The following is a 24,026-nucleotide window of genomic DNA, read 5'->3' on the forward strand; positions in this document are numbered from 1 at the left end:
ATAACGCCACATTCACACGGGACAAGGAGACAACCATATTCTGTGGAGCGCTGCCCACATCCTTTAGGCTCCCATGTAAAGCAACTGGGCTGTTCGCACAGAACGCACCATGGCCTTGAGCTCCGCGGCTGGCTTGTGATCTGCAGCGATAGTTTAGGAGTCTGGTCTTTTTTCCACAAGCTGTGAGCATGTCAGGCAAGAAACACACTGATAATCTATTATGAATGATATAAAGGATATACTGTTCATGTAACCCATTGCCTCTGCACGCCAGTCGTTAGACTCCCTGGAATCTGCATTGTGACTTTTTCTTTATCGTTGTGGTGGAGTGTCATGCGGAAAGAAGGAAGCACCAGACGCAGGATCCAGGATTGTGGGTGAGGCCACATCCTCAACAATATCGTCAGCCTTGCTGGGCAAGAGAAAATAAACATCTTTTAAAAACTGCATCTCTTACTCAAACAATAATTAACATAAAAAATTTATACATCAAATGAAAATGAACATAACTGTCAAGGTAAACTATGACTCTCTGTAAGGAATAAATTACCAAAATAAAACACACATTCTCAAGTAAACTTAGCAGTTAACAGAAAAGCTAATGCTCCGTCCCACCAGGCTGACACAGTATCAGTTGCCTCCTACTGGCTCAAACAGGTAGCTGCCTTACATCTATTATGTAAATGATCTAATGATGATAAATGGTAAAATATGCATCCCATGCTTCCACACATTTGTCAGTTTTGTCTAAACATAGTCTGAGCACCCAGAGAGCTGCCCGGCCAGGCAAGATAAATTTCACTGTTTTGTACATTTTAATGCAATTTCATTCCCACAGTTGTGAAAGAAAAACACTTTTTGGGAAAGTCTGTGACTAAACCATCAAATTTGATAAAGGTTATTTAAATGCTGAGCCACAGCAAAAGAGGAATGGATTGGAATCATAAAAGAAACATATCGTAACCCTAATTTCTGGGGGAAGACAACTCATTTTGATACAGCAGCTCCTCAACATACACATAAACAGTATGTATGTTTCTGGAGTAAACCAGCCCCCTATAGTGAGTACCAAAAATACCAAAAATGGACCTTGGGTGTATTTTTTGGACTTTTATTTGAAATGCAATGCACAACATGTAACATTAACATATTAACAGTAATTGACTTTTTCAATGTTTGTCTCTGCCATTTCCCTTCTTGTCACAATAGGAGTTATAATGTTAATGGACATCCAGTCAGTTAGTCAGTAGCACCTTGGCTTTAATATTAACACATGCACATGACACAACAGCTAGCTTCTCTCATTCCAATTCAAACAGAGGACAGTGGTACTGACCACCTGTAACGTTTTGTAGCTAGAAAAAACATCAGCTAACTCCTACCTAACAACATAAACAGTGACCTACAATTAAATGCAGCAAAAATGAGGAGTGGTAATGATAATAATGTGCTGGTATTTAGTGGTAGAAGTTAAGAAATGTGCCACATATTTGGGATTCAATTTAGGGGTGCTTCAGCCCCAAAAATGGGCTAGAAACGCCTATGATAGGCAGAGCTCTAAATGTGATTACAACAGAGCAGGGGAGCAGAATTGCTTGTGCGAACAAATGCGCTTCTGGAGTAAACTGCCAGGCAACTGACAGGCAGCTGCACAACATACTGACATAGTGGATCGCTTCTACGTCCAGTGTGAACATGGCATAAATGTTTTGTTTCTTACAATCAATATACTCCTTTAAATTCAAGCTGTAGCCTGTATTTGTCTTTTTAAGGAGAAAGACAACCAGCTGAAGAAAGAATTTCTGATTTTCACAAGGCAAACATTAAAGATGACACATTTCTTCAATATTTTAAGCAAGATTACCTTTTTTAATTGAAATCTTTTATAATTACAAAAAAAAGGGCTTGAAGCTAAAGTTCGAGCGCCTTCTATGGTCAGTACTTAGTAGCGCCCCCTTTGGCAAGTATCAAAACTTCTTTCATTTGTTGTTTGGGAGATTTTCAGCCATCCTTCCTGCAAAGGGCCTCTAGTTCTGTGAGATTCTTGGGCTGTCTTACACGCACTGCTGTTCTGAAGTCTATCCACAGATTTTTAATGATGTTGGGGTCATGGGGCTGTAAAGACAAAACCTTCAGCTTGTGCCTCTAGAGGTAGTTCATTGTGGATTTCGAGGTGTGTTTAGGATCATTGTCCTGTTGTAGAAGCCATCCTCTCTTCATCGTCGGCTTTTTTACAGATGGTGTGATGTTTGCTTCCAGAATTTGCTGGAATGAACTGAATCCATTCTTTCCTCTACCCCTGAGATGTTCCCTGTGCCACTGCGCTGCAACAAAAGCCCAGCACATGATTGATCCACCCCCTGTGTTTAACAGTTTGACAGGTGTTCTTTTTATGAAATTCAGCACCCTTTTCCCTCCAAACATACCTTTGCTCATGGCATCCAAAAAGTTCTATTTTAACTTCATCAGTTCACAGGACTTGTTTCTGAAAAGCATCAGGCTTGTTTAGATGTTCTGTTGCAAATGTCTGAAACTGAATTTTGTGGTGAGGATGCAGGAAAGGTTTTCTTCTGATGACTCTTCCATGAAGGTCATATTTGTACAGGTGTCACTGTACAGTAGAACAGTGCACCACCACTCCAGAGTCTGATCAATCTTCCTGCAGGTCTTTTGCAGTCTAACAGGGCTATTCATTTGCTTTTTTAACGATCCTATGAGCCATTTCTGAATTACATTACCACTGAGGGAACAGCTCCCCAAAAATGCTTTGCTATGTTCTTACAGCCTTCTCCTGCTTTGTAGGCATCATTCAGAATATAATATGTCTTTATTGTCCTCCATGGGTGGAAATTTGTTACTGTTGTTTTAGTTTTCAGAGTGCTAGGCAGCTGTTTAGAGGAGCCCAGGGCTGCTGATTGTTGGGACATGGTTTCAGGAGTCAGAGTATTTATAGAGCTTTGAAATTTGCATCACCAGGCCTTTAGTAATGATGATGATGATGATTATTATTATTATTATTATTATGGTCTGAGAATTTTTTTAAAAGTTGTCCGAGAGCTTAAGTGTCTTGTGGTGCCCAGACTTTTGCGTGGTGCTCCTATCCATTTTTTCACTCTAAAATTGTACAAAACAAAAATAATACACTAACTTTAACTTCGTGCCTTTTGGAGATCAGTTCATCCTCTACTCACATAACTAGCCACAGTAAAAGAAATTTTCTCCAGGGGTGTCCAAACTTTTGGATGCGACGGTACACACAGATACATAACTCAGTGAAACAGGATTGCTGTACTGTTATTAATCTATGCACATCAGATAATTGGTAACTTTAACTTTAAAGTAAGAAACCAAAGTATATCATATACTATTTTGAGTTATTTTAGGGTATGTTGTCACGTTATGTTAAGTAGAACTTCACAGTAAGTGCAACACATGACAACAGCCAACAACAATTTTTTTTCCTAAACCTAGTCGACAAACTTTACTTTCCTCAGCCTAACCTACATAACTTTACTTTAACTATATAAAGGCACTAATTTGTTGGCCACTAATTCATACTAACCACTGTAAGTGCATTTTCATGAGATATCATTGGTTGAGGATACATTGCCCAGACAGACGAACCAAACACTAGCTCTTGATAGGGCCATTCACGTTTTCACATTGGTCACCATAGCTCTCCTACACGCTGGCACATAGCAAGAACACAAAACATTTCTGTACTTTTTCAGAACAGTAACCTGTAGAGTAATCCAGCCATTTGTAGATGTTGTCACTAATGATAACCGAATTCAGTGTGACTGTGTTTAATATACATCACAGGGTTTCTTTTGCAATGATAATGGTGATAAACAAGCAAAATAATAAGGCACAGGTGTTACCAATGATATTAACAATGGCTTTGTTCTGTTCAAGTGTCCCAGTAAGGCATTGTGACAGTGATTTGGCACACACAATACACAGACCCTGAAACTGAAGCAACTAAATTGAATTCAGCCATCATTAATTATTATTGTTTTTATTTATACCATGTGGTTTTCCTACTGTGACGTGTCAAAATGTCCTGGAAGCAACAACCACTGTCTTCCATACTGAGCAATTACAACAAAAGCTAACCAACGACAAGCAGAGGTTGACGACAATAGATGTAGGTGGTGAAAACAAAGACATAAAAACACATAAAACACATAAAAACAAATAAAAGTGTTCATTACTCTTTTTAAAAACGTATTTATTTAAAATTTTCCAACAAAATTTCCAGCCAAATGTACAAATCCATGACATGAGGTCTTACTAGCTCTCGAAGAGGAACCAGGATGTGCACTGACATCTAGTGGATGCATTGAGTCTGTTGTGGTGGACAATATGTTTGTTCATCTACATACCATATATGCAATTATGAATGTTCGTCAGACTCACAGTGCTCCACACTACCACAGTATATTTCTTAGCTGTTGCATTATAGTTGATTTTAATGAAATAAAAATAAGAGCCTTGAATATAAATGCAGTTGACAATGCTTCATTGAGAGTACATCAGAGTTACTGACGATAATTAAATGCTGGGCTCACATTTGATCTCCTACATTGCTCAGAGGCCGATGCAACAACGAAGGTCTCTCATTAAAAGCAGCAGATGGCAGTATTGTTCAACACCATCCTCTGAGAGCCTGCATTAAAATAGCTGCAATATAGACAACAGTGTCAATCTGACTATCTAAATTAATTGGCACGCACCAAGATGTATGTAATTGAAGGTGTTGATTTAAGTGTTTAAATGCTGTCTGACTGTAAATTGCTCCCTGCGTGTTGTTCTTAAATCAAGTACCTAATGTGAAAATAAACATCAACAGTGTGAAGACTCCCTGTGGGGTTTGGTATGCATCATGATGGTAAAACTAGAAACTCACGCCAGGCTGTAACAGAATATTTTTAACAAATCTGAACATTATTATTCTGCTTTGTTAATTAAAAAACCCTCTCAACTATGATTTATATTACAGTGAGATGCCCAGAGCCATTTAGACTTATTATTTGTCACTGTTTTTATCTCATCATTATCTGTGGTTTCACCTTGTTCTCATCTTGTCTCAGTGTTTTTCTTTTCTTGTCTTAATGTTTTACATTTAGCTTCAATTTAATGTTTTCATTTCATTTGTGTGCAGCTCTCAGCCTGAGAGTCACCAAGCATACTTTTATTGTACATCTACAAGGACAATAAAGTGTCTTATGTTATGTGATGTAATGTTATTACTGTATTATAGGTGACCTGAGCTAAATGACAACCCACAGCAATCAAAAATACAAAAATATAAAGGCTTAATTTCAAAGCAAACAATTCTGAGAGCTAGGAATGGAAAAAATGTACAATATCATTAAAAAGGCAGTTTTGAATCATGGATACTTTCCTGGCAAGGGGGTCCTTGTCTTTTTCATTCACAAAACTACAACAAACAAAAAAAACAACAACTATATGTGTGTGTGTGTGTGTGTGTGTGTGTGCATATATATATATATATATATATATATATATATATATATATATATATATATATGCTAAACTGTGCAATATCTATAGTCCCACCATTCAATTATGTCAAATCAGCCCTTTTATTGGAAATAAAACTTGTACAATTCAGTTAAAGACAGTTTTGAATCATGGATATTTTCCTGGCAAGATAGTCTTTGACTTTTGCATTTACAAATCCCAAACTATAACAAACAAAAAACAACAACTATGTATATATATTGTACAGTTTATACTATAGATATTGCACAATTTAACACATATGAAAAAATGGTCTCAAATAACTGTATTTCTGATCACTACATCTGATAGTAGACTAGTTAAACCCTTGAGAAAATCTATTTTCCCACCTCAGGCAAAAAAGACTAATCATGATAATGCTTTTGTCGCTTTGACTTCAACCCTGTCACAGACAACTTGGACCCTGTATGAAATGGATTTAAAAAGTTGTCCAAGTAAATTCTTGTAGAACCTTAATGAGATGTCCCTTGTTAAAGATCACTAATTCTAAATATATTTTTTATTTCTAAATACAAAAAAGATATATACAGCCTAGATATATATGGACATATTAGATAGATAGATAGATAGATAGATAGATAGATACGTAATACTTTCGTGCTACTTATAATATATCCTACATATACTTATATATAGTGTAATAGTTATATAGTCTACACACACACACACACACACACACACACACACGTACACGCACATATATGTATGTCATATATATGTACATGTATATGTCATATATGTTGGCATATATCAGTACTACACTAAAGTCGCAGTACTATTCACTGTACCCAGCAGCCTGCGGTGGTTGTGCACGCGCCTACATTTACCAGACGCCCGTGACGGTCCACTTCGAAGCGGATTTCATGAGCGACGTCGCTGTGAGCCAATCAGAGAGCAGAGCCGAGACATTTTGAAGGTCGGTCTGAGCTGAGGTTAGATTGTGCTGAATATTATCTCGCCTGTCCTCTCACCGTTATAATATTCAGCCGGAGAACAGGTGCGTGCCGTGGCTGTGACGCCGTGTAGCGCTGACCGCATCCGCGTAGAGACGAATTGGGGACATTAATGGAGACTGGCTGTGTTCGCCGGTTTAATGCGGCTCAACTAGGCACACATCATATCCAGGAGTCCAAACAGGTACCACGAGAGGCTTTACTGGACGGACAGCACCACACTGCATTGTGGACTTCACCGTACTGAGATGGACTGTAACTTAGGTGGCGTTTCGAGATGCTGTGCGCTTACAGGAGGAATTCACCCGGTTTAATTTACTACTAATTGTTCTGTGTATCATGTTGTCTGCGTTCAACACGTTGCCTGAGCGCGAGGCTGGAGCAGGTCACTGGTTCACTCCATCCATTATTTAGGTAAGCACAGAGTATCCTCATTTTGTGTCGCGTGCACACCTTTCATGGGGGATATAATGTCGCTGGTTTATGGCTTCACACGACATGACAGTGGATTAAATGGTGATGGTTATAATTTGATATTGCTTTAAATCAAGGTAACCATTTTAAATATGAGTGAGAATGAGTGGTCATTAGCTATGTTACAGTGTTTTTATTATAGCTGATGTACATGCACATGAATGAGTCTGTCCTGTCAATACTGCCACAGTAAGTGGAATCTTTTGTGTTGTTTGGGTGATAAAGAAGCTGCAGTCATTGGCCTAATGGGCTTATTGAGATCAGCTCTATAATCACCTCCTGTTCCTCACAGGGCTGGGTATAGATTGGCATTTTTCACTATTAGTGCCAATGCTAATACGGATCCAAACTTAAAGAAAAGAGAGAAATCATTTATCCCTTTCACAATGTTGACCAATGAGTGCCAACTTTCAAGTCTTTGATGCCACATACAGTTTGTTCTTTGCTCAAAAACTTATGTTTGACACTGCTACACTGCTTGTGACAGTAGAGATGCAGGAAACTGGAACACTGCTGATAGGTCTGACTCTCTGAAGTACCCATAAACAAGGCACTTAAATCAGCCAGTGTCCATAGCAGAGAACAGTCTAGTTTTGTGTTTGACCACTTTTCTTTCAGCTTTGTTGTCACATTTCTGCAGCTCACATTACAGCCATGGTTCCAGTGTCAAGTCCAGTTGTTTTGCTGTGGACAGCAGTAAGGTAACAGTGTGGCTTAAAGCAGAAGCACTGGATGAATGAGGAACTTAACTCACCGCACAGGCATTTCACAACAAAGGGGAGTTGCTGACATTACAATTAACTGTCACCTCATGAAGCAATTAATGCTGCCTGGTGGTTTACACTTGTCTCGGAAAATACTGGAAGAAGTGGAGGGACCTGTTTTTAGCACCGCATACAGCAGGGGAGAAATATTCCTCTGTGCAGATGGTAAGACTAATTGACTCAGACTTCTTCGGACGAGACTCCAGCAAGCTGCTGGCAGCACGGTTGGTGGTACCAAACCCAAACATGTCTATGCCACTGACGCACCAAAGCAGATGGTTAGAGATGCAAACAGATAGAATCATCATTGATCTGTCAACGGTGTGAGCTGCTGAGGTGATACGCTACACACACACGCACACACACACACACACACACACACACACACACAGACGGACATGGATTTCAGCAGAGTTTTGCTCAGACTTTTTTTCTTGATTAGACTCATTACCTGGACGTCTACATCACAAACATCTACTAGGGTTAAAAGTCCGTGAATGTTGTTTGGATAATGTCTCACTGAAATCATCCGCCACGCCGTGATGTGAGTCTGAAGCTGTGGATGGAGGCGGATGGAGGCTGCCTTGTTTTTGAATGAGATAAGAGTTAGCCCAGGGCAGCAGTTTCAGACCCTGTGATGGACATTTAGACAGGGAGCGGAGAGGACAATGTGTGTGTGTGTGTGTGTGTGTGTGTGTGTGTGTGTGTGGAGAGCAAAATCATTACCATGCTGCAGGAGAAAGATAAGGAAATCTGTCAGATTCCCCACAGGAGGTGCTGCAGGCATTTTCCACTAGTTGTAGAACTAAAGGGTGGGGTTATACATACATGCATTCACAATTAAATATATACTCATATGCACAAACCTATTTGTATCGCAAGGATATGTTACATTTGTTGGCTTTCATGCGTCTCATGTACCACAACATTTTAGGTAATCTCCCTTTAGGATAAAGCAACATGTACTACACTGTGTGGTGCACTATATTGTAGCCTATATCTCTGTTATTGGTGCCTTCAAGGCTACTGGGTATTTGTGTTCGCCTCTCAGTGTCTGAAAGCATTTTTCCCCCCACATCATTCCACTTTCGTTCTGATTATACTTTCATAAGCCTTTTCAGTCAACAACAACCTATAATTTCAGTCAAGTAGAAATCCTGTTTGACAGAAAACGATGTTGTTTTTCATCAGAAATATTGCGGGGCATACATTCCATGCCAATGAGATATCTAACCTCCACAAATTGCCTCTGGTGTGAAAGCTTCCCAGATGGTCAGAGCAACACTGCTGATGAAGTGGGTGAAGTCTGTAAAGGGGAAATGAGCATTCACTCATCCTTTCAAATGGAAAAATGTGGAGGGTCTGGGGTCAATCCAATGTGGGAAAGTGGGATGTGACCTCCATTGGACCATCCCTGTCGTGAAGGTCTGCGTGACCAAACTGACACCTGTAAATCTCTTTAAAAAAATACAGTGACGATAAGAAAAATCAAATAAGGAATGTATTTTAGAGCTTTACGGATAAATTATCAGGGACAATATATTGTCTGTTATTATTAAATTTACTTAACATATGTCAGTATTGGCTTTTATGTGGGGCAATAATCAGAAAGAAACTGCATTACACAAATGCCAAACATATGTGTGAGGTAGTTTTTAAAACAGTGATCCCATTAAATACACTCTGAACTGTAAACTGTCCTGCCTAGTACATATTTTGGTCGCAATTGGAACGCACCAATCCAACTTTTTCCCTCCCAGTATAATTCTTGATACCTCAGCTCAGGGTATCTGCTAGGGTTGGGGGATGTGTCAGAATTTCGGTTTGTCTTAACATCGTTCTAACAATCACTGACTCTTGTTTGGTTGAAATAAACCCTTAATTCACAGAGTTAAATGTGGAAATATGCTGGCTGTACATGCCTTTTTTCCACCCTGCCTGTTGAGCAGTGACTTTTAGTAATTCTTCTTCAAATGACAAAAACCGCCCCTGAACAACAAAACGACCAGCATTGCCCTCAGCCAATCACTGATATATTCCTCCAATCGTCCAACCCTAGTATCTGCCAATACTGATTTCTGATGTGAAACCAGTTCTGTCTTTTCCCTTAATACTAAAGCTGTGTACCTCTTTGCTGTGGAACTCACTGGGATCATTTCTGTGTAAGGTAACATGATGCCAGGGATTGCTGTGGCACTACAACTGAGTTGGCCACCCGCCAGGACTTAATGAATGTAACTGATCGTGGAAATGCCGAATTTTATGATGACACCGTCAAAGCAACTGTTTTCAGCGGGGAGCAGTCACATCTGGTCGATACAGAATCTGCTAAATATAGTTTAACCCTTAACCCCTGACCCACTGGGGCACCCCATTATTAGATTTTTAGCTGTGCCCAGCAGCTCTATAGGGTGCTTTGCTGGTTGGTCAGTCCACAAACATTTTGCCACCCTTTGGCAGCCACAGTTTATGCCCTCAGAGGCTGAAATTTGGCATGAAGGTCAAGTGTGTATGTGTGGTCATGCCAGTTGGTGAAAATGGTGGAGGTGGAGTGGCGTGGCTGATCACAGAAAGCGATACGGATTCAAATGGATTCACAGACTTGCCCGAGATTTTGTGAAAAGACTAGTCATGACGGTGGTCAAAAGGGGGTAATGTGTGGATGCATACATGTACACAGTCGCTGCTATTACGAATTTACACCTGTTTAAGCATTTCAAACAAAGGGGTGAGGGGAAAAATGATTCAGAAATGTCAGTGACCAAAAATTTAAAACCCAGTTCTTGACATTATGATCATGTGTAAGACCGGATGTTGCTTACAGCTGAACTTACTGGATGATGAAACGTAATGGATGTCATCATGTGCATCCTGCATCCATGTTCTAAGGCTGGGCTTCCATTTGTTACTCCTCATGTATTAGTAAAAGATATTGGAAGTAAATTATTCTACATTATCATTACAATTATGTATAAAAAATGGCAAGTAGTCACACAGGGAGAAAAACAAATCATATATAAATAAATAATTTGATGCATTAAGATGCATAGATAATTGTTTTATGATCACATCCTAGCCCCGTGAATCCACCGCTGCTCAAGATGTCTAGTATTGTATCCTTTATTCTTTATTCAGGATCCTCATTAGTCATTACTGTAGAAAGGACTGCTCTTCCTGGGGTCCACACAAAACACACAAATAAGACAAAATATTAAATTATGATCGTAGAAGATTCACAACATCGACAAAGTTAAATAGAAACCCAAGCAGAAGACAGCTATCTTACATTTACAGTGTCATCTCATCAATAGATCCCAAATGCAAACCAATAGAGCCCATAACCCAGGCTCATGAACTATATGTGACTGCACAAAACATAACCTTCACAAACATTACATCATATATTCTTTTTTGATAATTGCTATTCTTAGTTTCTTTTTTGAAAATCCTAAAAAAAAATCCAGTATAGTTTAGGCGTTACTGTATATGCTAGTCTTTTCACTTTTCCTCTCACTTCCTCTCCTTTTTCTTTTCTCCCTCCTCATTTGTACACAAATTCAATAGTTCTCTCATTAACATATTTACCTGCACATCTGTACCAACTCTTACTCATAACCTGTGTTTTCTGTATCACTGTATCACAATATTTGTTTTGTGTCTGTGTCAGTATCTGTTGTCTGCTGATTTTGTTGCACCTGTGTCTGTCTGTTATTCAACCTTTTGTGTAATGTGACATTTTACTAATATAAAAATAGAAAAAGTGAAATAAATAAAGGAATTGGAAAGTGCTCTGTCGGAGCTATGAAGTCTGGAGACGGTAACTAATCACTTTTACACAAGGCAAATATTGATCCACTTTAAATGTGGTTCACTCACAGATTTCGCTGACATCATGTTCCCTCCTACGCTGATTGTTTTAAATCGTCATAGCTTAATGATTGACTTTCATCCCGCATCTCAGCAGGAAGACGAAAATAATCATTCCTGTCGTCAGAAGCTTTGAAATCCCACCTTCTCATTTAGTGTTTTCTCTCTCCCATAGGATGACACCTCTCGGTCACACCTGCTCGGTCTCCTCCCTGCTTCCTCACCCCATCTCCAGAGTTCAAACGCCCTGTCAGCAGACTGAGCGCTCCTGAGCACTCGCTGTAACCCGCTCTTGTTTGGCTTTCCTGGCTGACGTCCCGGGGAGGTGATGCGACGGTTTGTCTACTGTAAGGTGGTGCTGACCACCTCTTTAGTGTGGGTGCTGGTGGATGTGTTCTTGCTGCTCTACTTCAGCGAGTGTAACAAATGTGATGATAGGAAGGACCGCTCGCTGCTCCCTGCCCTGCGAGGTGAGTCCACACCACCGCTGCTGTTTCACCTTTCATTCACAGATTAGATGTGATGGGGCAGATAGTCTTCAGATGAACTTAGACACTTTATTTCCTCTCCATTTCCTACTCCCCTCTCTTTAGGTTTTGATGTGAGTTTTTCAGTTTTCAGGACTGGTTTTGTTTCTCCTTATAAAAAGTATGTCAAGGAGACAAAGGGGGGTTACATTGAGTGAATTTTAAGACTTCTCAGAGAAAGATATTTTGGATTTCTAGGGCTTTAGTAGGTGTTTAAGGGGAATTAGTTAGTCCAAAACTGCATTGAGAAATGATAGATTTTTGATTATGTATAACTTTTTAATAACAACTGTCGTCCTCTTTTTGGTCGAGTGAGTAAACATGCTTGAGATTTTAAACTTTGAAATGCATTTTTGAAAGACTGTGGTTTGTGCCCTATTTCCTCATTGGAATCACATAGGAAGGGATCCTGTCATGACCAGTATGGAGAGGAGGAACAATTACAGCAACCAAAAACTTTTCCTGTCTTTAATATTTCAGTTGTGTACATCAATGCACTGCTGTCAGGCTAATGTTACGAGCTAACTTTACCTAATTATAGCTGCTATTTTCTACCTGTTAGGTCCACCGTTCCCACAGGTCTGTTGAAGTGCCATTAAAAATCTGGGTCGTGGCGAAAAACACAGAGAAGTTGTCACAGCACAGTGTAGCTGTATCTAACCTGAATCATGTTTAACACAATACTTCAGTGTTTGACATCCAGATGGTGGTGGGGGTGGTGGGGTGTGTTGAGGCGAATAGGGGGGTAGTTGCCTATAGCAAAGAGGTTTATACCTGCTGAAAGGATTCACATAGCATGTCCAGACATCAAAGAAACACACACCCCTATATGGATATACAGGCATACACTTACACACATACACACACCATTTTGCCACGTCCCCTTTCATAACTCGAACTAGTTTTAAGGAAGGCATCATTTGACTGAGTGTGAGGTTGTGTGTGTGGTTGTGTGTGTGTGTGTGTGTGTGTGTGTGTGTGTGTGTGTGTGTGTGTGTGTAAATGCGTGAACATGTCGATACATGTGCGTACGTCCTCGCAGTTATTGTGAATTCAAGTTTGTTTAGAGAATTCTTTATCAAAAAATAATCATTTCTATATTAAAAATATGTGAGTATTTGTTCTTTAAAGAGACATTTCAATCTCTGTTCATATTTTTGGCAATGACATTTCAAACCGCTTTAAGTTTCTGTACACACTACACAGTATACACTAAACTACATCTGGCACATTGTCTACCACTTTTGGTGTTATACTGTTTTTATGCATTCATTACAGTGAATTGTTTTTTATATTTTCACAGTAAATGCAGGTGTAAGTGCAGATTGATTTGAGAAGATTTCTCTGCATTTCCGCTCAACAAAGTTGCAAATATGATAAAGATAGATAGAGGCATGATGTTCACTGTAATGGATGAACCCATCTCATGTCAGAATTACATTTATATACAGCTAATTTAAAGGAGCAATACATTTTGAGGGAAATGTTATAAACTGAAGTAAACCTAAAAGTAAACCATTTTCAACATTCATACACGTTACTGCTGTGGTCTAAAATAGTCCGACAATTTTACTAAGTATGAAAAACCAAATTCAAAAGATAGAGTGCTAAAACTCAACTTTGGTGTCACAGGATATAAAGTCTGGAGCTGCTCCATAGACAGTGAATTGGAAAAGATGGTCTAGATGACACTGAGAGCACCCAGGGGAACGTTCTGAGTATATGGGTCCATTATCTGTTTCACAGCTGAGAGCACTACGATAGAATACAGCCCATTTGGGAATAAAAAAAGAAAAGCATCTTTTGGGTCCACAAATTCAGGCTCTCATCCATTGTCTGTGGAGCAGCTTCAGACTGTATATGTGATGATCACAAGTTTGAGACTTACTTCTCTTGTTTCTGGCTTTGAGAGATGTTCACAAATATTGACAGAACTTTTCGAGGCCATGGAAGTATCATATTTGAATTCTACATTTGGGTGTTTCCCTCTAACGTACCTGGCAAATTGTGAAAATGTTGATACCGAACATATCATCAAAATGTTCACAGACATAGGGATGCACCGATCCAGCTTTTTCAGTTTCGATACTGAACCCGATGCTGTGGCTTTGAGAATCAGCCGATACCTGATACCGATCCGATACTATGGTTGACCTAAAAAGCTAAATACCTTTACATGTAGAACAGAAAAGACTAGAGGCATCAGGCGTTGATGACTACACAGTTCTTTCCTAAGATAAAATGAAACAAGATGAGAGAGATTAATGCAATGATGAACTATTTATTTTTAACAAAAATAAACAATTGTGCAACAGCAGTTGAAATAGTGTGAAATACCTCCACACAGCAGATTCTCTCCGTTGCTCCATGACGTACAGTATGACTGTGGAAAGGATCGCCTCAGGTATAGGTTGCATTTTCCGATACCCGATCCATCTTTTTTGATGATATCGGGGCCGATGTTCGATCCAGATATCGGATTGGTGCATCCCTACACTGACAACGTATTTTATTCGTTCTGCACCAAAATAGTCAATCTTGCAATGCAGTATCTCCTTGTCATGACTACAGCATTATTTTTTATGTCTTTGAACTTAATCCAGACAGTGATTAAGTTGTCCCAACAATGAAATACTTATTTCTAAGGAGACAGGGTTGTAGTTTCAACAAATAGACTTTAATATTTCACTGAAGTGCTTTGAACTGGGAGCACACAGCACAGGTAATAAAGATAAATACATTGTTGGTATTAATAGCACTTGCCACTGCCAAGCTGAGCGGAGTGTGTTGTGACGTATGTAAAGTGAGATCTCTCCTGATACAACTTCTGCTTTCAGCCAGTCTCGATGACAGTGGTCTCAATTACATACATGTTTGTTTAGAATTACATGAAATGGAGCTTTGATTTAGTTTTTGTTTGTGATTCTGGGTGTGGAATTGTCAGGTTTCAGCACTATTATCACAAAACAACCAGGTTAATCAGCTAACTTGAGGCACCAATCTGCCTTTATCAATCCATCTTTAATGTTATATGCCAATTAAAGAAAAGTGCAATTAGTCTTTGCAGAAGTTGTAACTCAGCTGCAGTCTATAAGTGAGGGAGACATGAACAGATGATTCCCTTTTTTGGGTCTCTGCATTTTTGATCCTGTAGAATCCAACTTTGTTTGGCATCAAGTCAAACAAGCGTCAGCGTGTGGATATAAGCTGTAGACTTAAAACATTCCATCATTTCACCAGGGTGTTAAACTTAATCTTCATCATCTGTCACAAATCCTATTAACAAGATGAAGTTCACTGAGAGGAAAACACTGCCTGAAAGGTCAGAAAAACAGTCTGTAGAAATTTGTCATATTTAACTGATGACACCAGTGTCACAAATAGATGATTTATGGTTATTCATGTGTAAAATGCAAAAGCGTAGGTGTTATTTTAAGAGTTTTGTGATGTTGTGAATCTCTACCAGCGTAATGTGATTGTCTAATTAGACTAAAAAAAGATCTACTTAATTACCTGTGGTATGTACAGTAAGCTTGAAACGAACTGTGTGTCTGTGTGTTTGTTTGTTTGTGTGTGTGTGTGTGTGTGTTTGTTTGTGTATGAGAGATCCACCTAAAGCACAGTAGCTGTTTAGCAGAGTTCATTTCCTCACATGCCCTGCAGTAAGCAGGTTTCTAAGAGGTCCGCTAAGCCGCTTTTAAGGTTAGATTGAGGCTGAGCTGCAAGCTACTGACACTGATTACAATACTGAAGTCTTACGTTACATTGAAGTTACTTTGAAATAGCTTAAATATGGTGATTTGGTGAAGATATGAGGTATTGAGAATATTTTCCAATACTGTTTTTGCAGTTAGTTTAATCCTTTTTACTAAGCCTTGAACAGCCTACACTTAATAACATGCTATTCACATGTGGCTCTGACTGAACCATACAGTAAATATGGAGACTGTTAAACCAAAACAATGAGCAAAAAGAGGCTAAAATGTTACTAACCATAGTATGAGTTGCACAAGCCTATAGTTTGACACTATGGTTTGCAGCCAATTTCTGCTCCATTGCATCGATTTTGGCTGGTGATCCCACACTGGTCATTACCAGGGTGATAATGATCTTTTAAAGAATGCCTGCCTTAATTGCCTGATTAGTGCGGGCACCCCTGACCTCATGTCAGTGTTTGTCAGTTTAACAATATTGAACTTTATGGCCAGTCACTCCTCCTGCCCATTATGTTTATGGAAGGTTTTATGTTTGCTTGACATCCTAAGGTAAAGTTGTTTGTAGTGGTAGTGGTGCATTTGTAAAGATGTAAAGGGAAGGATGCTGCATAGACATGTGCTTTTCTGCAGCCTACGGCTTTTCTGCCGTACTCTGTCCTTCTTTGCATTTTATTATAACTAATTCACTTCCATAATGTTGGTAAACTAGGCAAGGAAAAATTAAAGAAACCTCCATGCCGACAGTTTGTATTAAAAAATCTTTTCTCAATCTATCTGATGCAAGAGTGACAGAGTGACAAAATCTACAATACAAACTTTTTTAATCAGTGAAATGTCTCTTTGATATACATACAGTCTTAGAGAAATTCACCCACTTCTTAGTGTTAGAGAGTTTTTATTTCCATTACTGACTAAGTTTAGTAGGAATGTTAGAAAAAACATTTAAAAATCTGTATTTTTGCTCTTTTCTGCTCACTTCAGATGTGCATGTTTTAATGTGGCTGAACCAACAATCTGTTACTGGACTAAGACCTGCACTCAGACAGCTACAGCTCCTTCTGTGAGCATTAATTAGACTTTCACTGGTGATCATCTAAAGTAACTTTACACAGTTTTGCCATTTTAGAAGTCAAAAGCACAGTTGCAAAATTTGTTATTATAAAAATCACTGCCTGAAAGGGATAGTGTGGATTTGAGGTTGAGGTTGTATGAGGTACTTATTAATAGTCTATGTATTACCTACAGTAGATGGTGGTCACCAAATATTTTTACTGCTTTACCTTAACGTCAGACAAGGAACTGACGCTGCTGGCTGTGCTCTTGAAATCCAGACTCCACTGACAAAATTTTTTACCTCACAGAACACATTGTTGGTCTACGGCTGCCTCGATTGGTTAGTTTGTTTGGGTTACTGTGTGACTTTGGTGTTTTAAGGGGTTATTTCACCAAAGTCACACAACAACGCAAACAAACTTAATGATTTGGGCAGTGGTAGACCATCAGCTCCTGTGCTTTGGTTTTCGTCAGTGGAGTCTGGTAGCTTTCAAGAGACCAGGAATTTGTTTCAGGTTCAGTTTAGTTTCCCAAAAGTCTTGTCTGACGGTAAGGTAAAGCTGTGAAAATATTCTAAAAATAGCGTACACTTGAACTGATAATAGTGTTTTTTAGGTGACTAAAATACATATTGCTGCTGCCCCTGTTCACAGCAGGACATTGCTTAGCGTCCGTGGTGGTAGTCCTGCCTGCTTCTCCAAACTGGGGGTGTGCCAACCACCATCTACTGTAGGTAATACACTGACTATGGATAAGTATCCTGTACAGCCCACTTCAAAAAATCCAAAGTATCCCCTTAAAGCTACAACAATCAGTTCCTCTGCATTTGAAACTAATATGTCATAAGACTATTAACTGATCAATTGATTGAAAGTCAGTTAGTTTATGGAGACTAAATAGAATTGAACACTTTGATAATTTTCAACATTATAAATTGGTAGAGTGCGTCCACAGCTGAACCATTGCAAATGTAATTCAATGATGGAGCAGGATTGCAGTGCACTTCTGCTGTAAATCACAGTATCTGTGTTTACTATTGCAGTACGTATATACATACAATATTTTCCATCCTCAACATGATAAATTTCTAGGCTTTAGTTTGATTTTAGCTGCAGTGTTACTCCTAAAGATGCGCTGAAGCATATTCATTAAAATATTCAGGAGGAATAATTACAACAGTGAGAACAAACACCTTTATTTATCAAGAGCATCATTTAAAGCAGGAATTTTCACTTATTCTTATGCCCATGAAGTAAGCCATCTGTCATTCACATATCTCAGTCTGTCTGTATCACATATAGCTATATTTTATTGTGTATAATCTGCTATTAATTTAAATGTGATACCACAAGGTTGCATTAATGTTGCAGTGGCACACAGAGCTGAGGTAAGATGACACCTCGGGGTGTGCTGCAGAATGCTTTCAGCTGTTTTTCAGAAGACAACAATGTAATTCTTACTGTGAATTAGTGTTTAGAGATGTAACTCCCCTCCAGGTACTCATACCTTTGCAGATATACACTTAATGTCATACAAGACTTCTCATCTTAATTGCTTTGAATCTTTGTTCTTTGTGAAAGCATCGTCTCAGTGTTGCAGTTAGGCCGAAGGTGCACATCAGGGCAGCATAGTCGAACTTTGCAGGGCATTTTGTTCCCGGCCTGATGCGGTTTTGTGTTCAACAGGAGCTTCTCTGATATATAATGTAATGCCAGCTGGTTCAGACTCGCATGGAAGCAGTACGAGTAAAATGTATGAAGGAAAGAGAATGGCTCAAGCTTGTGATGGAGCCTCCAACTGTGCACTGCTACACAGGCCTTTTCCTACAACGTAATGAGAATGAAAAGAGCTAGAGGACAATCTGCATGCAGATTAGTGTCTGAGTCCACCTTGACAAGAGGATCAAAGAGTCCAGCTGAGCGCTCACAAGACATTTCAATAACCACACAGAGAAGGCTAACATGTAGCATATGTGGCAAATGTTGTTTAAAGAGTCTAGGGTTGCACATGTATTGCTAATTTTTCAGGAATATGAGCGTATGAATCACGTAACGGACAGGTTGACAGAAAGACATGTGGCACTTTATTTTTGTTGAGCACTGAAATGAGTCAGAAGACTCATTACCTGTGAGTGTGAGGGGAACCTTTTCACTGTAATTGTTTGGGATAAAACTGCAGGCAGGGACATTGAATTAGATTGATTGATCCGAGGACAGGCAGAGCCACTGTTTTCTTCCCAGATGATCGTGGTCATCTTTTATAATGAATGCTCTGTGTCAGGGGGGAGAGTGTGTGTCGTGCTTGAAAATACCACAGAGAGTTTGTTTCCTGAGGCTCCTCTGATCTGTGCGTTGCTTAGCAAAACCAGATTCATTTGAGCGTTCCTAGACTTTTTTTTTTCAATCAGTTTGTATCATTTTATGGATGGATAACTTTGAAAGGATGAGCATGAGAAATGATGATTTACAGTCATAATGAAGGAGCAAAGTTGTTAATTAGTCACATATATATTATTTCAGACTTGATGTAATTAGCTTCTGCAAGAAAAACAACTGGCTGCCGAACGCTGCACACGCATTCTGACAGTTGGTGTACAAATAACTAGTAACAGATGAAGTTAAAGGCTTTAAAACAAAACCTTCCTGTTAGCAAGGATTCAGGATTCAAATTACTTAAATGTGCCTTAGGGGCAATTTGTTTTACACACGGTAGTACAACACAAATATATAGAATAGCCTGAATTATGCACAATACAGCACAAGATCCGAGTCTCCTACACCGCCACCTTGAACCAAAGAAGAAGAGAAAAGAAGACACAATGACATAATATCCAGGGTTAAAGGTTGTTTTAAAAAACGAAGAGGAAATCTGTGTCTATTTGTGCTACCTCTATGGAGAGACTGAACCTTTACCCTGATGGAAGCATCTGGAACTCAGCATGTAAAGGATGCTAAGGATATCGAGGAAATCCTTGATGTTTCCCTTCACTGAATTGTTTCTTTTGTGACATGAACGACAGCCGTCCCTGAAACCTACAAATAATACATGCTTTAGTGAAAACAAAGCTAAGAGTCTGCTAATATACTAGCAGCTCTGGCTGTACTAAGCCACAGCAGTGCTTTGAGCTAAATGCTAATATAAGTCTGCCAACATGTCACAATGACAATGCTAACATGCTAATGTCTAGTGGATTGAATGTTTACCATGTTTTAGGGCTGGACGATTATGGCAAAAATAATAATCACGATTATTTTGATTGATATTGAAATCATGATTAATAAACACGATTATTCATTGATTTCAAAACTCCACCAAAACTCAACTTTAAATATAACTTAAAAGAACAGCCAGAAATAAATTAGTAACAAGTAAACAAATAAAAAAATTGAAAATAATAATAGTAAATTAAAATAATAATAGCAATAAAAACAATAAATTAAAATAAATACTAGGGCTGACCCAAAAAATTCTAAGCTTCGAAGCTTCATTCGATGGCACGAGATTCGATTGTGGAAAAAAAAAATTCGAATATTTGGCCTTTTTTTTTTCTCCTGTTTTTTTGGGGGGGGCCTTGAACGCAACACCATCTCCAACAAGGAAATAGAAAGCCCGACGTGCAATGAATGGAGACCTATTATCCTGCTTGAACACAGACAGCTAAATTCTTTCAACATTGTGACTCAAAATAATGATAAAATATGTTTTATTGATGTAAAATAATATGCTAATGATGACATTTTCCACCGGTCCACTGCGCTCTGAGTCTGGTGTCAGTGACACATGCTGCTCTGAGTCGCGCATCTGCTTGCGCTGCAGTGCGCACCAAGGGTTTTAATTTTTAGCGTTAAATCAAAAGTTAAAGGAGCAATAAGCGAAATTCATCATTTCTAGATTGAAGGAATTAAAAAATTGCTATGTGAAGAACTAGAGGTGTAAATTTCATCTGGAGTATAGCATGACCTCACACAACCTCTCTCTGTGTTGATCTCCAGCCCCTTGTTTACAAGCCGGTCTGGCTGCGCGTTCATGTACGTTCATGTAGCTTAGCTATTTCCCTGCCTACTTCAATGATGATGGTACCTGTAATAAATGTAATATATTTGCTGAGAAGGAGGCGAGGCTTATTGACTAGAAGAGCTGGTAGAAGCCCTCCATAGCTGTAAGTTACTCCAGTAGCCGTAGTAGCTCTAGTGCTAACTCCAGGAGCTAACGCTAACGTCCCTACTCTGCGTGAGCCGGAGCCATGAGCCGTGGGCTCACGGACTCACGGAGAAGACTAGGGATGTTAGCGTGGCAGCCGACTAGTGCTAACGCTAATGTCCCTACTCTTCACCGTGAGCCTGGCGGGCTTGCGGGCTTGCGGGCTCGCGGGCTCACGTCTCCGGCTCACGGTGAAGAGTAGGGATGTTAGCATGGCAGCCGACTAGTGCTAATGCTAACAGGAAAGCAGGGAAATAGCTAAACACAGCAGAGACTGAGAGTGAGTGAAAGACATCGCTAACTGCTAAACTAAGCCAAACTAAGTTGGCTGTTTAGGTTTTATTTCCTCACCCCTGTGGCGAGTGAATCTGCCTGTAGTGAAACCGGGGCTAACTGGTGCTTCCTCTTCAGGCTCCACTTCACAACAGCCAGTTAGCCTCCGCTAGCCTCCCAGCTAGCGGGGACTAACCGGTGCTTCCTCCTCAGGCTCCACTCAGCTGCCAGCACAGCCAGTTAGCCTCCGCTAGCTTCCCAACTAACGTTAGCCCCGGCTCTCCGTTTAGATCCAACCGGAGCACCAAGCACACTTTGTTTTGGTCTACAGGCAGTGCATAACAGCAAACCTAGTGGTGAAACGATTTCGCTTTTTGCCCCTTTAAACACTACTTAGCAGCAACCAGAAGTGTTTTTTCGTTATTAAATTATTAACTTTTTTGAACTTTTTCCGCTCGTGTTGCCTTGGGGGGCAGACACTACAGGATGACAAACTTTGCAAACAATTTCCTTTTGCTCGACATCCGTCAACTTGAAGCCAAAATGTTTCCAGATGACTGAAGTTGTCCTAGCTTTCTTCTCAACCAAAGACTGCCTTTCTGCCATGTTCTCAATCGCTCACTCCACATATTATTGATCCACACACGTCACATGCTTGCTGCTGCTGCACATAACACAGGTGCATTCACGGTGCTTTTCCAGCACAGGAAATTACATACACGTGTGGCACATTAATCGTTTTTCTTCGATTATAATGTTTTTATGATCGTGAGAAGCCAAAATCGAAATCATGATTAAAATTCAATTAATCATCCAGCCCTACCATGTTTACCATCGTAGTTTAGTTTTAGTGCCTCAGTAAAGCTGAGGCTGATACAGATACAGACATTTAGTCATACAGTATCGGACAAATACAAATTTTGAAAAGATATTGGCGTTAAATGAAAAGTTAGGGGATCACAAAAGTTATTGTAATTCATCTGGAGGCAAACATGAATGTCTGAACCAAATTACTGCAGACCTTCCAATAGTTGCTGAGACATTTAAGGGTTCAGTTTGTAGGATTTAAGGGGATATTTTGGCAGAAATTACATGCAGTATTAATAACTATGTTTTCATTAGTTTATAATTGCTTGAAACTATGAATCATGTTTTTGTTGGCTTAGAATGAGCCGTTTATATCTACCTATGAAGTGGGTCTTCATCCATGGATTCAGCCATGTTGTTTCTACAGTAGCCCAGAACAGACAAACTAAACACTGGCTCTAGAGAGTGCTATTTGACTGTTTGTGTCGGCCGCTGTAGTTCTACACGTTTGACACACGGTAGAAGTTTCCCTTGGTTGCAGTTTTCAGCCTCACCACTAGATGCCACTCAATCCTACACACTGGATCTTTAATTAAAAACAAAAAATGTCAACCTCCAGGTGGCGCTTGAGGAAAAGTCAGGGGATTGTTTCAGTCATTAGGCTTTATCTTCAGGGGACCATGAATGCCTGTACACAGTTTTTACAGCAATGTATGTAACAAATGTCTGGAACAAATTGGTATTCCAGTCGATGGACAATCCAAAGAGCCTTGCAGCACGCATAAAATTGGAATAAAGGATTAACAATTAGTTGACAGAAGCTCCAGCAGCCTCTGCAGTTTTGACAGAGATACACTGTGGCACAAATATCAAAGTTTATCTTAAATGTAAACTGTGCTGCTTAAAGCAGCTGTGCGGAACTTTTTACCATTAATAAAACTGCCCCTAGTTCATATCACCCCCCCTTGAAGATCCGCATATTTATTTGACCCCAACAGCGACAAAAAAGCCTTTATATGGCTATTTAGCGTAGCCTCACTCGGGTCGGACACACAGCGGAAGTCAGCAAACCAGAATACGGCACCCGAGGCGGAAGTGATTCTGCTCGCCCGCAGCGGCCCGCAGCGATTAAACCACAGAAGAAGGAGCCGTGTTTACAGTGTTCTTCGAGTAAGCAGTACACAACGGGCATTGCTGAACACATAACACCTAACAGTTTTACCAGAGATGTATCTATGAGGACTTGGTTGTACTTTTGATGTCATGGTGGATAACGAAGGAGCATCATCTAAAATTACCTGTGACTGTGACCATGAACACAAATATACAGCAGGCAGTTGTCCTCAGTTTATAAGAAATTCAGAGCTACACCAGAACATTTATGAACAGGTCTTACTTTACTACTAATTTGTGTGTAACATTAGCATGTTTCCACTAATTACTTGGACTGACCTAATGTTAGTAGCATCAGCTTTGCAAGCGAAGGCTGCAGGTAACAGCTTTGCTGTGTTAGGATTATGTTATGTCTTCACTGTGTACCTTCACATAAAAGAATACTCTGACGATTTGGGAGTTATGCCCTTTCTCTATCATTTTCATATTGAGACAACATGATCGATATCTTTTTTGTTTCTGTACGTCCAGTGGCGGTTAGCACTGCGCTTATAGGGGGTCAGTACGTCCTGCGCTGTGATCCGCGGAGGGATACACCGGTGAGCAGGCACAGACGTAGCTTGTAAACAAAACTCAGCTGTTTATTTAGCCTAGCGATATCTCCGGATTTTAGTAGCTGCAATGGACGACTTTGAACGCGATTTTGAAGAGTTTCTTGTAGCGGACACAGAT

The 24,026-nt window shown here is 39.7% G+C and overlaps 1 protein-coding gene across 1 annotated transcript in view; it reads left to right on the forward strand.

The window, feature by feature from the left end:
• Positions 1-6,486: 6,486 nt before the first annotated feature.
• The window catches only part of galnt13 (polypeptide N-acetylgalactosaminyltransferase 13), a 56,529-nt gene continuing 38,989 nt past the window's right edge, over positions 6,487-24,026 (forward strand). Inside the window, exons 1-2 of the mRNA XM_033612827.2 lie at positions 6,487-6,914; positions 11,781-12,075. Coding sequence (XP_033468718.1) covers positions 11,934-12,075 — 142 coding nt within the window. The 5' untranslated portion in view covers positions 6,487-6,914; positions 11,781-11,933. The remainder of the gene's footprint in view (positions 6,915-11,780; positions 12,076-24,026) is intronic.

Source organism: Epinephelus lanceolatus, chromosome 14, assembly GCF_041903045.1.
Source record: "Epinephelus lanceolatus isolate andai-2023 chromosome 14, ASM4190304v1, whole genome shotgun sequence".
NCBI classification, from domain to species: domain Eukaryota; kingdom Metazoa; phylum Chordata; class Actinopteri; order Perciformes; family Serranidae; genus Epinephelus; species Epinephelus lanceolatus.